Source organism: Cherax quadricarinatus, unplaced genomic scaffold, assembly GCF_038502225.1.
Source record: "Cherax quadricarinatus isolate ZL_2023a unplaced genomic scaffold, ASM3850222v1 Contig3958, whole genome shotgun sequence".
In the NCBI taxonomy this organism is placed as follows: domain Eukaryota; kingdom Metazoa; phylum Arthropoda; class Malacostraca; order Decapoda; family Parastacidae; genus Cherax; species Cherax quadricarinatus.
Window position 1 is genome coordinate 15254 of NW_027198984.1, and position 12215 is coordinate 27468.

General features: G+C 47.3%; 1 protein-coding gene across 1 annotated transcript; it reads right to left on the reverse strand.

Annotated features, from left to right (window-relative positions):
• Window positions 1-9251: 9251 nt before the first annotated feature.
• On the reverse strand, window positions 9252-11306 carry LOC138852099 (uncharacterized). The gene is made up of 3 exons (XM_070081747.1): window positions 10482-11306; window positions 10239-10431; window positions 9252-9715 (listed from the first exon to the last, which is right to left on the reverse strand). The coding sequence occupies exons 1-3, from the start codon at window positions 11304-11306 to the stop codon at window positions 9252-9254; spliced, it is 1482 nt and encodes a 493-aa protein (XP_069937848.1).
• Window positions 11307-12215: the final 909 nt, after the last annotated feature.

Sequence of the window (12215 nt, forward strand, 5' to 3'; positions counted from 1 at the left end):
TATTCCACTTCCTGACTACTCTATGACTGAAGAATACTTCCAAACATTCCTTTGACTCATCTGGGTCTTGAACTTCCAATTGTGACCCCTTGTTTCTGTGTCCCCTCTCTGGAACATCCTGTATCTGTCCACCTTGTCTATTCCATATGGTATTTTGTATGTCATTACCATGTCTTTCTCTGACCTTCCTGTCCTCCAGTGTCGTCAGGCCGATTTCTCTTAACTTTTCTTCACAGGACATACCCGTTCGCTCTGGAACTAACCTTGTCACAGGCCTTTACACTTCCTCTAATTTCTTGACGTGCTTGATCAAGTGTGGGTTCCAAACAGGTGCTACATACTGCAAAACGGGCCTGACGTACACGTTGTACAGTGTCTTGAATGATTTCATACTAAGATATCTGAACTCTATTCTCAGGTTTGCAAGGCACACATATGCTGCAGCAGTTACCTGGCTGATGTGTGCCTTCAGAAACATGCTCAGTGTTATACTCACCCCAAGATCTTTCTCCTTGAGCAAGGTTTGCAGTCTTTGGCCACCTAGCCTATACTCCATTTGCGATCATCTTTGCCCTTCCCCAGTCTTCATGACTTTGCATTTGGTGGGGTTAAATTCGAGAAGCCAGTTGCTGGACCAGGTGTCCAGCCTGTCCAGGTCTCTTTGAAGTCTTACCTGATCCTCATCTGATTAAATTCTCCTCATTAACTTCACATCATCTGCGAACAGAGACCTCTTCAAGGGGGGGCTCCTTGGCATGGTGAAGAGGCTCTTGGTCTGAGGAATTAGACCTGTTGGTCTCCTTCCTCAGACCAAACCTAATTACCCCCCAATCTTCCCTTCCCTATCCCATCCTCGCTTTTTCCTTTCCTCCTACTCCCCCAAGTCCCTTCCTTATTCCCTTTCTCTTTTTGGCCTTTGGGATTCTTCCCACAGACCCACTGGTTCCTAGGTAGGGGGAAGGGTACTGGGGTCAATCCCATACCATTGAGATTCTTGGCAGTGTTGTAGTTTTCCATGGAATCTGGATCGCCTAGGGATGTCCCATTCCCTCTCCGGTCTCCCGGGGGGTGGCTTTGGGTGTCTATTGGGAGACGGGTGTATCTCTGGAGGCCGCCTTTTGGATTCCAGGGGTGGTGACCAAAGGAGGTATGATTTGTGGTGGATATCCGGCTGCCCTCTCTTTTGTCCATCGAGGTAGCTCAGCAGATGTGAGATTGCTATCCTTGATTGCTGGTATACTGGCATGAAGGGTAGGGAATGGAATGGGTTCCATGCTGCATCTGCACTACTTGCGGTGTTGAGGTTCTCTAGGGCATGTCTGGCCATTCCAGTCCTCCTAGGAACTATTCCTCCCCATTCCCTCCCCTTTTTTTTATTCTTTTTTTATTTTTATTTTCTTTTCTATCTTTTTTTCTTAAAAACAAAAAGAATGAAGTAACCTAAACATGGAAGCCAAAGTCCATGAACCTGCTACCCCCGGGCCCCTATTTGATACCACCCCCCATTCTGACCCTGCCTCATTTTTTGACCACTCTTTGGACACTCCAGTTGCCCCTGTACCTCTTGCTGGTGCTGTTTCATCACCCACTTCAGGTACCTGGGTTACGACTGACTCCTTCAATTTGTCTGCCCTCCGCTCTCCTTTGACTATGCTTCCGGCCTCTCCCTCTATGGTGCAGCAATTTTCGAATCACCAGCCCGTTTCATGTTGGACCAACTCCAGTCCCACTCCTAAATGCCAACGCCAATTACCTGATGATGATACTTCACCTTCTCGTTCTTCTCAGAAAGGATCAACACGTAATGCACTCCCTTTCCACACTCGGTTTCAGAATGCAAAATGGACTAAATTGGCCATTCTAATACATCTTGCAGTTGGCCTACCTCTTGCCTTAACCCTTTCAGGGCTTTGGCCATACTAGTACGACTTACAAGCCAGGGTTTTTGATGTACTAGTATGCCTAAATTCTAGCGCCCTCAAATATAGTGAGAGAAAGCTGGTAGGCCTACATATGAAAGAATGGGTCTATGTGGTCATTGTGCACCTCTTCAAGGGGGGCTCCTTGGCGTGGTGAAGAGGCTCTTGGTCTGAGGAATTAGCCCTGTCGGTCTTCTTCCTCAGACCGAACCTAATTACCCCCCATTCTCCCCTCCCCTATCCCATCCTCCCCATCCTCCCCTTTTTCCATTCCTCCTCCTCCTCCTCACCCCTCCCTTTTGCCCTTCCTCTTTTTGGCCTTTGGGATTTCTCCCACAGGCGCGCTAGTTCCTAGGTAGGGGAAAGGACACCGGGGTCCATCCCATTCCGTTGAGGTTCTTGGCGGTGGCGTAGTTTGCCGTGGAATCTGGATTGCCTGGGGATGTCCCGATCCCTCTCCGGTATCCCGGAGTAGCTTTGGGTGTCTTTCGGGCGACGGGTGTATCTCTGGAAGCCACCTTTCGGATTCCGGGGGTGGTGGCCGAAGGAGGTATGCTTTGTGGCGGATATCCGGCCGCCCTCTCTTTTGTCCACCGAGGTAGCTCGGCAGATGTGAGGTTGCTATCCCGGATTGCTGGTTTACTGGCATGAAGGGTAGGGTATGGCACGGGTTCCATGCTGCATCTGCGCTACTAGCGGTGTTGAGGTCCTCTTGGGCGCGGAGGGAGATTTCCGGCCCTTTCATTCCTCCTGGGAACTATTCCTCCCCGCTCCCCCCTTTTTTTATTCTTTTTTTTATTTTTATTTTCTTTTCTTCTTTCTTTTTTTTTCTTAAAAACAAAAAGCAAAGGAGTAACCTAACCATGGCAGCCCTAGTCCATGAACCCACTACCCCCGGGCCCCTTCTTGATACCGCACCCCATTCTGACCCTGCCTTGTGTTTAGACCACTCTTCGGACACTCCTGATGCCCCTGTACCTCTTGCTGGTGCTGTTTCCTCACCCGCTTCAGGTACCGGGGCTTCGACTGACTCCTTCGATTTGTCTGAACTCCGCTCTCCTTTGACTATGCTTCCGGCTTCTCCCTCTACGGTACGGCAATTTTCGAATCGCCCGCCCATTTCACGCCGGACCAACTCCGGTCCTACTCCTAAACGCCAACGTCAATCTCCTGATGATGCTCCTTCGTTACCTTCCCATTCTACTCGGAAAAGACCGACACGTCAAGCACTCCCTCTCCACGCTCAGTTTCGGACCACACAATGGACTAAATTCTTTACTTTAAGACCGACTTCTTCTTCTGCCTACCTTTCTGACCATAGTATTGGCAAAGCGCTCCTGCGTCATGTTGGTAGAGATATTTCATTTCATGCTCTCAAGAGCGGTACGCGCATCGTCACTGTCCAGAATGCTACCCAAGCTCATGATCTTTCTCTCCTTTCGAATATCGATACTACTCCTATCACTATTGAAAAACATCTTTCTCTCAATTCTTGTAGTGGTACTGTCATTCTGCCCCATACCATAGTCCAACAGAATTTCCAGTCATGTGGCAATGACATTTTTGAACAGCTGGAACTCCAGGATCTCCCAATCCTCAAAGTAGACACTTATGTCCTTCCTGCCCGGGGGCGGAGACGTTACCCTTGCAATGTGGCTCGTTTAACTTTTGACAGCCGAGAACTCCCGTCCTCTGTATATGTCGCGGGACATCGGTTACAAGTTCGAAAGGTGATACCTACACCGCAACAATGTAGAAATTGCTGGCGTTTTGGTCACCCAGCGAAATATTGCAGATCTATGGCCGAATGCCCAGTCTGTGGTGCCGACGACCATTCTAATACATCTTGCAGTCAACCTCCATCTTGCCTTAATTGTAATGAAGCTCACCCTTCGTACTCCCGCCGTTGCCAGGTCTACTTAAATGAACGTGAAATCCGTTGCCTCAAAGAGGCAGAAGGTCTCCCTTATGCTATGGCAGTTACTCATCTCCGCCTCCAAGGGAGACTACCCCGTGTTTCTTATTCTCGTGTTTCCAAACATCCCCCCACTTCTGGGGTCCCATCTTCTGCAGCCTCCTCTGTTGTTACCCCTCCCATAGCCACTACGGCATCTAATCCTTTTGCTGTCCTTGGCTCTGACGTCCCGACTACAACTCAGTCTGTTCTCACATCTTCGCGTCCTTCCTCACAAGCCCCAGTATCGACAAGACCTCGTACGACACCTAATACCAATCGCCCCTCTACTCAGAAGTCCAAAAAATCCACATTGCTCAAATCTTCTTTGCCCCTTCCTTCCCTTCTTCCACCTCCACACTTTACCTTTCCAGTCTCTGTACCTAGTTCTTCCCCTCTCTCTGGCTCTATTACAAGTGTGGAGATTCACCCTCCTCCTCGTACTATGCCTTCCACCCCCGTCCCCTCCCAAGTTTCTCCCTCTTCTGCCACCTCCCAGGTTTCTGCCTCTTCTGTCCCCCCCCACACTTCATCTCCAGTCCCTTACACTTTTCCCTCCCCCTCTACTTTGGTACAGTCCATTACTGTCCCAATCTTTACTCACCCTCCTCCTCCTATCTCCAATATGGTCTCCCATACATCTTTGAATTCAGAAACACTTGAAGCCATTTCAGAATATATTGCAGAGACTAAACCTTCAATGGACACTGATTCACTTCCTGTTCCTTCTCTTCCCTCTCCTCCATCTTCACAACCCCATTCTTCGCAACGCTCCGTTCATTCGCTACTTGAACATCTTCCAATGCCACCACACGTTGACTTTTCTAACCCCTCTAGTCCGTAGGTGCCTTTACCTACAGATTCCTGATATTTTCTTCATCGCCAATCATGGCCTATTTACAGTGGAATATCCGCGGCCTCAGGGGTAATCGGGGTGAGCTTCAGATGTTGCTTTCCAGGTTTTCCCCTGTTGGTGCTTGCTTACAAGAACCAAAATTACACTCGGCTGTTTTCCAACCTATCTCAGGCTATAATTTATTGTATTCTTCGGATCCTTTCTCAGATGGGACCTTTAATGAAAGTGCCCTTCTTCTACGCAATGATATTCCGTACTGTCAACTATTTGTCCATACCTCGCTGCATTACACTGCAGCCCGTATCCACTTGAATAAGTGGTTTACAATATGTTCTTTATATCTCTCTCCTTCTCGAGCATTTTCTATCCCAGACTTTGCCTTTCTTGTTTCATCCTTACCACCACCACTTCTGTTACTTGGTGATTTTAATGCCCACCATTTCCTCTGGGGGGGGTCTCATTGTGACTCACGTGGCATTCAGTTGGAGGCTTTTCTTGCCTCTCACCCCCTCCATGTTTTAAATACGGGTACTCCCACCCATTTTGATCCTCGTACTCATACTCTCTCTTGCATCGATCTATCAGTCTGCTCTTCCTCCACTGCACTAGACTTCACCTGGTCTGTTCTACCAGACTTACATGACAGCGATCATTTTCCGATCATTCTTACTTCTCCTTCCTATTCACCACCTTTCCGTAGCCCTCGCTGGCAATTTGATCGGGCAAATTGGGATCTTTACTCACACCTCACTGCTTTTAGTGAGGTTCCTTCTTCATCCTCCATTGATGAGCTCCTACACATCTTCTCGACGTCAGTTTATACCGCAGCTTCTCATTCTATACCCCAAACCTCAGGCAGGCATTCTCAGAAGTGCGTGCCTTGGTGGTCTCCTGCTTGTGCTCGTGCAGTACGTTTGAAACGTGCTGCATGGGGCAGGTACCGGTACAATAGAACCGCTGAGAGACTTCTTGATTTTAAGCAGAAGCGTGCGATCGCTCGCCGTGTCATCCGTGAAGCTAAACGCACTTGTTGGCGAGACTATGTTTCCACCATCACCTCTGCTTCTTCTATGAGTGCAGTCTGGAAAAAAGTGAGGAAATTGAGTGGTAAATACTCTCCTGACCCGGCTCCTGTTCTACGGGTCGCTGGTGTTGATGTAGCAAACCCTCTCGACGTTGCCATTGAACTTGGCACACATCTGGTCCGTATTTCCCGAGGGCTCCATCTATGCCCCTCGTTTCTTTCCTCAAAGTCTGCCAGAGAGTTAGTACCCTTGGACTTTTCTTCTCTCAGAGAAGAACAGTATAATGTGCCTTTTACACTTCAAGAACTGGAGGCAACGCTCTCAGCTTGCCGATCATCGGCAGCTGGGCCTGACGACATTCATATTCGTATGTTACAACATTTACATCGGTCAGCCCTTGTAGTCCTCTTACACCTCTTCAATCTTATTTGGGCACAAGGAGTTCTTCCCCAGCTGTGGAAATCTGCCATTGTTCTCCCTTTCCGCAAACCGGGTACTACAGGACATGATGCCTCCCACTATCGCCCCATCGCTCTTACTAGTGCAGTTTGCAAAGTGATGGAACGTCTCGTAAATCGACGTTTAATGTGGTATTTAGAGACACACAACAGTCTCTCCGCTAGTCAATATGGCTTTCGTAAGGGTCGTTCTACCATAGACCCCTTACTACGCTTGGATACGTATGTTCGTAATGCCTTTGCGAATAATCACTCAGTTATTGCCATATTTTTTGACCTTGAGAAGGCATATGACACAACTTGGAGGTATAATATTTTGGCCCAGGCCCATTCCTTAGGCCTCCGAGGCAATCTACCATCCTTCCTTAAGAACTTTTTAACTGACAGACATTTCCGTGTTCGAGTCAATAATGTTCTTTCCCCGGACTTCGTCCAAGCTGAAGGTGTCCCTCAGGGATGTGTTCTAAGCACAACACTTTTTCTCCTTGCTATAAATGATTTGGCCTCTGTTCTTCCACCCAATATTTGGTCATCACTCTATGTTGATGACTTCGCTATTGCTTGTGCAGGCGCTGACTGTCATCTTATTGCAGTTTCTCTCCAGCATGCGGTCGACCGTGTTTCCACTTGGGCCACCACGCATGGGTTTAAATTTTCAAGTACCAAAACTCACCAAATTACTTTCACTAGACGCTCTGTTATCTCCGATCATCCTTTGTATCTCTATGGCTCCCGTATCCCCGAACGTGATACAGTCAGGTTTCTAGGCCTTCTCTTTGACCGTCGGTTATCCTGGAAACCTCACATTACCTCTCTGAAGGCAACTTGTCACAGCCGGCTAAACCTTCTTAAAACCCTTGCTCATCTTTCCTGGGGAGCTGATCGTCGAACTCTGCTTCGCCTACATTCAGCCCTCGTTTTATCGAAACTCGATTATGGTGACCAGATTTATTCCGCGGCCTCTCCTGCTACTCTCTCTAGCCTTAACTCTATCCATCACCAAGGATTACGTTTGTGCCTTGGTGCTTTTCGCTCTTCCCCTGTTGAGAGCCTCTATGCAGAAGCGAATGTTCCATCCTTGTCTGATCGCCGTGATGCCCATTGCCTTCGCTACTATGTACGCTCTCACGATCTACACAATCCTTCCATTTATAGAATGGTCACCGATATTAGTAGACATTCTTTATTCGTTCGCCGCCCCTGTTTGCTCCGTCCCTTTTCTCTTCGCCTACATTCACTCTTGTCTTCCCTTCAGTTACCACCTTTATATGTTCATGTAGCATCTCACTTTTCCCTACCCCCCTGGGAAGTTCCAGCTGTTCGGGTCTGTTCTTTCTCACTCCCTTGCTCGAAAGCTCAACTGCCTACGGTGGCTTCCCGCTCTCTTTTTCTTGATCACTTCCACTCCCATTCTCATGCCACCGCTGTGTACACAGATGGCTCTAAGTCTTCAGACGGCGTCGGATTCGCAGCAGTGTTTCCGGACAGCGTCGTGCGGGGACATTTACTATCTTCAGCTAGCATTTTTACTGCTGAACTGTATGCCATTCTTGCAGCACTTATTCGTATCGCATCTATGCCTGTGTCATCATTTGTAGTAGTCTCAGACTCCCTTAGTGCTCTACAGGCTATACGAAAATTTGATACATCTCATCCCCTAGTTCTCCGTATCCAACTTTGGCTACGCCGTATCTCTACCAAACATAAAGATATTGTTTTTTGTTGGGTCCCTGGTCATGTCGACGTACAGGGCAATGAACAGGCAGACACTGCTGCGCGGTCAGCAGTACATGACCTACCAATTTCCTATCGAGGTGTTCCATTTCTGGACTATTTTGCTGCAATAGCTACCCACCTTCGCACCCGTTGGCAACAACGTTGGTCAACTCTGCTCGGTAACAAACTTCATTCTATTAAACCGAGCATAGGTTACTGGCCGTCTTCTTGTCATCAGTGCCGAGGTTGGGAGACCACTCTCTCCCGCCTTCGCATTGGCCACACTCGTCTTACTCATGGGTATCTCATGGAGAGGCACCCTGTTCCTCTCTGTGAGCAGTGTCAAGTTCCAGTATCGATTAGCCACATTCTGTTAGACTGCCCTCTCTATCAACGAGCACGCAGAATTTACCTCCAACGTCGTCTTCGTTCTACTACTCTCTCTTTACCTTCCCTTCTTGCTGATGGACCCTCCTTTAATCCTGACTCTCTCATTGACTTCTTGACAACGACTGATTTACTCCACAAACTCTGATGATACTTTTCGCACTCCCCTCAGCCCTTTCTAGTTCAGTCTCTTGCTGCCCTTTACCCCTTTCACCATCCACTGCCCCGCTGTTATCCGTAACCTATTACTCATCCCTCGCCTCCCTTTTGCCATCCTCGCGCAGCGCCCTAGAGCACATTTTTTTTAAGTGTTTTAGCATAAAAAAAAATAATTTAGGGTCAGTACGTACTGAGGTATGAGGCCGCGAGGTTGGCACTTGGCGATCACCTGACGGCAACATGGAGCACTGCTGCTTGCAGAAATTCAACATATTTACCATTTTCTTCCATTTTTTTTTTTTCATTTTCTTGGTTTGCATGATATGATAATTATGTTTCATAGTAAGTCATTTGATATCAATGCCAACTTTTGTTTATACACCAATATTACTTATGAAATTTTTATCATATTGTCATAAACACACATGTACACACTGACAGGTGATTTTGCACACCTGGCTGAATCACACATTATTATCTACAACTATATACAAGTATTTACATGTCCCACTTATGTTTCTAGAACTCCACAATTGTATGATACTCCATGAAGCATGGATTCATACAGAGTGTCACCCCACACTGGTGACACATGAATCGTGTGTCCTTCCGCTGTTGGGGTCATTTTTTGGTGGTAGCACACACAATACACTTTTTCTGGGCATTCTTCTTCTTTTGGGTAAGTGGTATTGGTACCAGATAGTGACAGTTAGGAGTGATTCGGTCTGGCACTTCCCCCACTGGCTGTGGTTGGGGGACAGGTTGTGGTGTGACAGGTCACTGTTGAGGGGAAGGTACATGTGTGGTACCATACTTTCTTGCTATCTGTTTGACGAGATTCAGAGAGAAATCTGCAAAACGTTGTCGTTTTCCAGTCTTTACTTCGTACATATTGAATGCATTGAGCACTGCAGTGTCTACAAGGTGAAAAAACAGTTTTATATACCACTCGCGACTCCTACGCACACAGTCAACAAACCCTATCATCATGTCACACTTGTCAACTAGTCGCATTTTGTTCGTATAGTCCACGACAGCAAGTGGCTTCACAATAGGTTCGTTGCTGAACTTGCTCAGTCTGTCTGTTTGTACCATCTCGTTTTTGTGGATGGTTGATAGCAATGTCATGTCTCGTTTGTCATGCCACGTCAGTGCCATGATGTCATTAGCATGAAACGCTTGCACTTCACCTTCAACACTGCCTCCAGTGAACCTTGGCATATGTTTCCTATTCCTTCTCACTGTTCCACATACATCGGTATTGTTCACATGTAGGAAATCAGCAAGCATAGGGCTTGTATACCAGTTGTCTGTGTACAATGTATGGCCCTTGCCAAGGTATGGTTCCATCATCCTACGAACAACATCACCAGAAATGCCAAACATCCTTCTGTCATCATCGAGTGTGTTTTTCCCTGTGTATACAATTACATCCAACACAAGACCACTCTCAGTCACACATAACAAAAAGTTTTATACCAAAGCGATTACGTTTGCTCGGTATATATTGCTTGAATGACAGGCATCCCTTGAACAGAATCAAGGACTCATCAACAACAATGTTCTTGAAGGGATAAAAGTATACACTGAATTTCTGCTTCAAATACATAAACACTTCCCGGATTTTGTGTAGAAGGTCATTTCTGTCTGGCGTATTTCTGTCTGCAAAGTGCAACATTCATAGCAACAGAGTGAATCTGTTGCAGGGAAGGAGGTCATGGAAAACTGGAGTACTGATGAAGTGGTCTGTCGACCAGTAATTACGTATATTGTTCTTATAGATATGTGGCATAAGCATGACAGTGGCAAGGAATAAATACAATTCAGCCACTGTTGTGTCTTTCCACCTGTGCAGCCGTGATGATTCTCCAACCTCTGCTGTGTTGTTCATGACATATTGGTAATAAATGTTTGTCTGAGTCACTATCAAGTTCATTATAGGCTTGTCAAAGTACAACTGGAAATAGTCTAACTCTGTAGACTCATTCGTTATGGGACATTCTGGCTGGATACCACTTCCACTAGCATCAAAATCACAAGGCTGTGGCACGAATATACTTTGTGTCCAGTTCCACTCAGGATCACATGGTGCAGGGTGGACCTGTGGCATGGGGCGAGGGGGGGCAGGAGGAGGAGGGAGAGGAGTGGAGGCAGCACATGGTTGAGGGGGTGCCGGGCAGTCCTTTGTCCACCCACTGCGCAATGTGGTCCAGGCACCATGCCACCCACCACTACTTCCTCCATCCCCACATACTCCCCTTCGTGATCACTTTCACTATCAGTGGCCGGGGTTTTGGATCGTGACCTGCCACGACCCTTGGGGATTGCATTTGGCACACTGCCTGAACGTAGATAACGACACCTAAAAGAACGTTTCACTGGTGAATAATGAGCGTCACTATCACTAGACGAATCCTCAATTGGCATAAAATCAATCTCATCATCACTTACATCACTTTCACTATCACTACTAAAACACAGGGAAAATGATAGTTTCCTCTTGTGACGTTGCCTATGGGTAACACTTGCCACTCCAGAGGTGCTTGGCCCAGGGTCTTCTGTGGCCACACTGGCCACCCCAGAAGTGCTTGGCCTAGGGTCTGATGTGGCCACACTGGCTACCCCAGAGGTGCTTGGCCCTAGGACAGGTGTAGCTACCCCAGAGGTGATGGGCTGGGGGTCATCTGGGTTATCGTCGATATTTTCACTAATTCCTTGAATATTACTGGCCCCATTGGTGTCAAATCCACTAAACTCATGATCTCTATCACTTTCCTCGAATAGTAGAGTGTTAATACGACGAGGCGTGAGTGAATCATGAGGATGTGCCATGATGTTGACCCAGGATGGAGCTGAATGTAACTGGTCCTACCATGTGGTACCCAAGAGTCCCAGATTTTTTGTATACTGCACACACTGAGTGCACACACCCATTCTCTCATGTCTAGGTGACTCGAGCCTATCGTGCTAATTTTGAACGAATGAAAAATAAAACATACATATACGTTTGGGGCGCTACACGCATGAACGTATATATACGTTTGGACCATTTAAGGGTTAAATGAGTGAGAAATCCATTACCTCAAAGAGGCAGGTCTCCCTTATGCTACAGCAGTTTCTTATCTCTGTCTCCAAGGGAGACTACCTCGTGTTTCTTATTCTCGTGTTTCAAAACGTCCCCCCACTTTTGGGGTCCCATCTTCTGAAGCCTCCTCAGTGGTTGACCCTCCCATAGTCACTCCTGTATCTAATTCTTTTGCTGTCCTAGGCTCAGATGTCCCTACTTCAACACCTCAGTCTGTTCTCACTTCTTCATGTTCTATCGCACAAGCCCTTGTATGGACAAGACCTCATACGACACCTCCCAATCATCCCTCTGCTTCTCAGAAGTCCAAAAAATCTCCATTGTTCAAATCTCCTTTAACCTCTCCTTCCCTTCTTCTACCTCCTCATTTTACCTTTCCGGTCTCTGTGCCTGGTTCTTCCCCTCTCACTGGCTCTGTTACAAGTGTGGAGGTTCACCCTCGTTCTCGTACTCTGCCTTACTTCCCTGTCCCCTCCCAAGTTTCTTCCTCTTCTGCCACCTCCCAGGTTTCTGCCTCTTCTGTCCCCTCCCACACTTTTTCTCCAGTTCCCTCCAGCTTTTCGCCCTCCCCTACCTTGGTACAATCCATTATGGTTCCAATCTTTACTCATCCTCCTCCTTCCATCTCCAATATTGTCTCCCATACGACGTCTTTG

Excerpts from the sequence above, each read along its gene's own strand:
- LOC138852099 (XM_070081747.1), bottom strand. The coding sequence starts at position 11,306 with ATGGCACATCCTCATGATTCACTCACGCCTCGTCGTATTAACACTCTA. Across the intron at positions 10,432-10,481 it reads TGCTAGTGGAAGTGGTATCC|TTGTACTTTGACAAGCCTAT; the intron begins AGCCAGAATGTC and ends GACTATTTCCAG. Across the intron at positions 9,716-10,238 it reads TATCTATAAGAACAATATAC|TGAGAAGGAATAGGAAACAT; the intron begins GTAATTACTGGT and ends TATGTGGAACAG.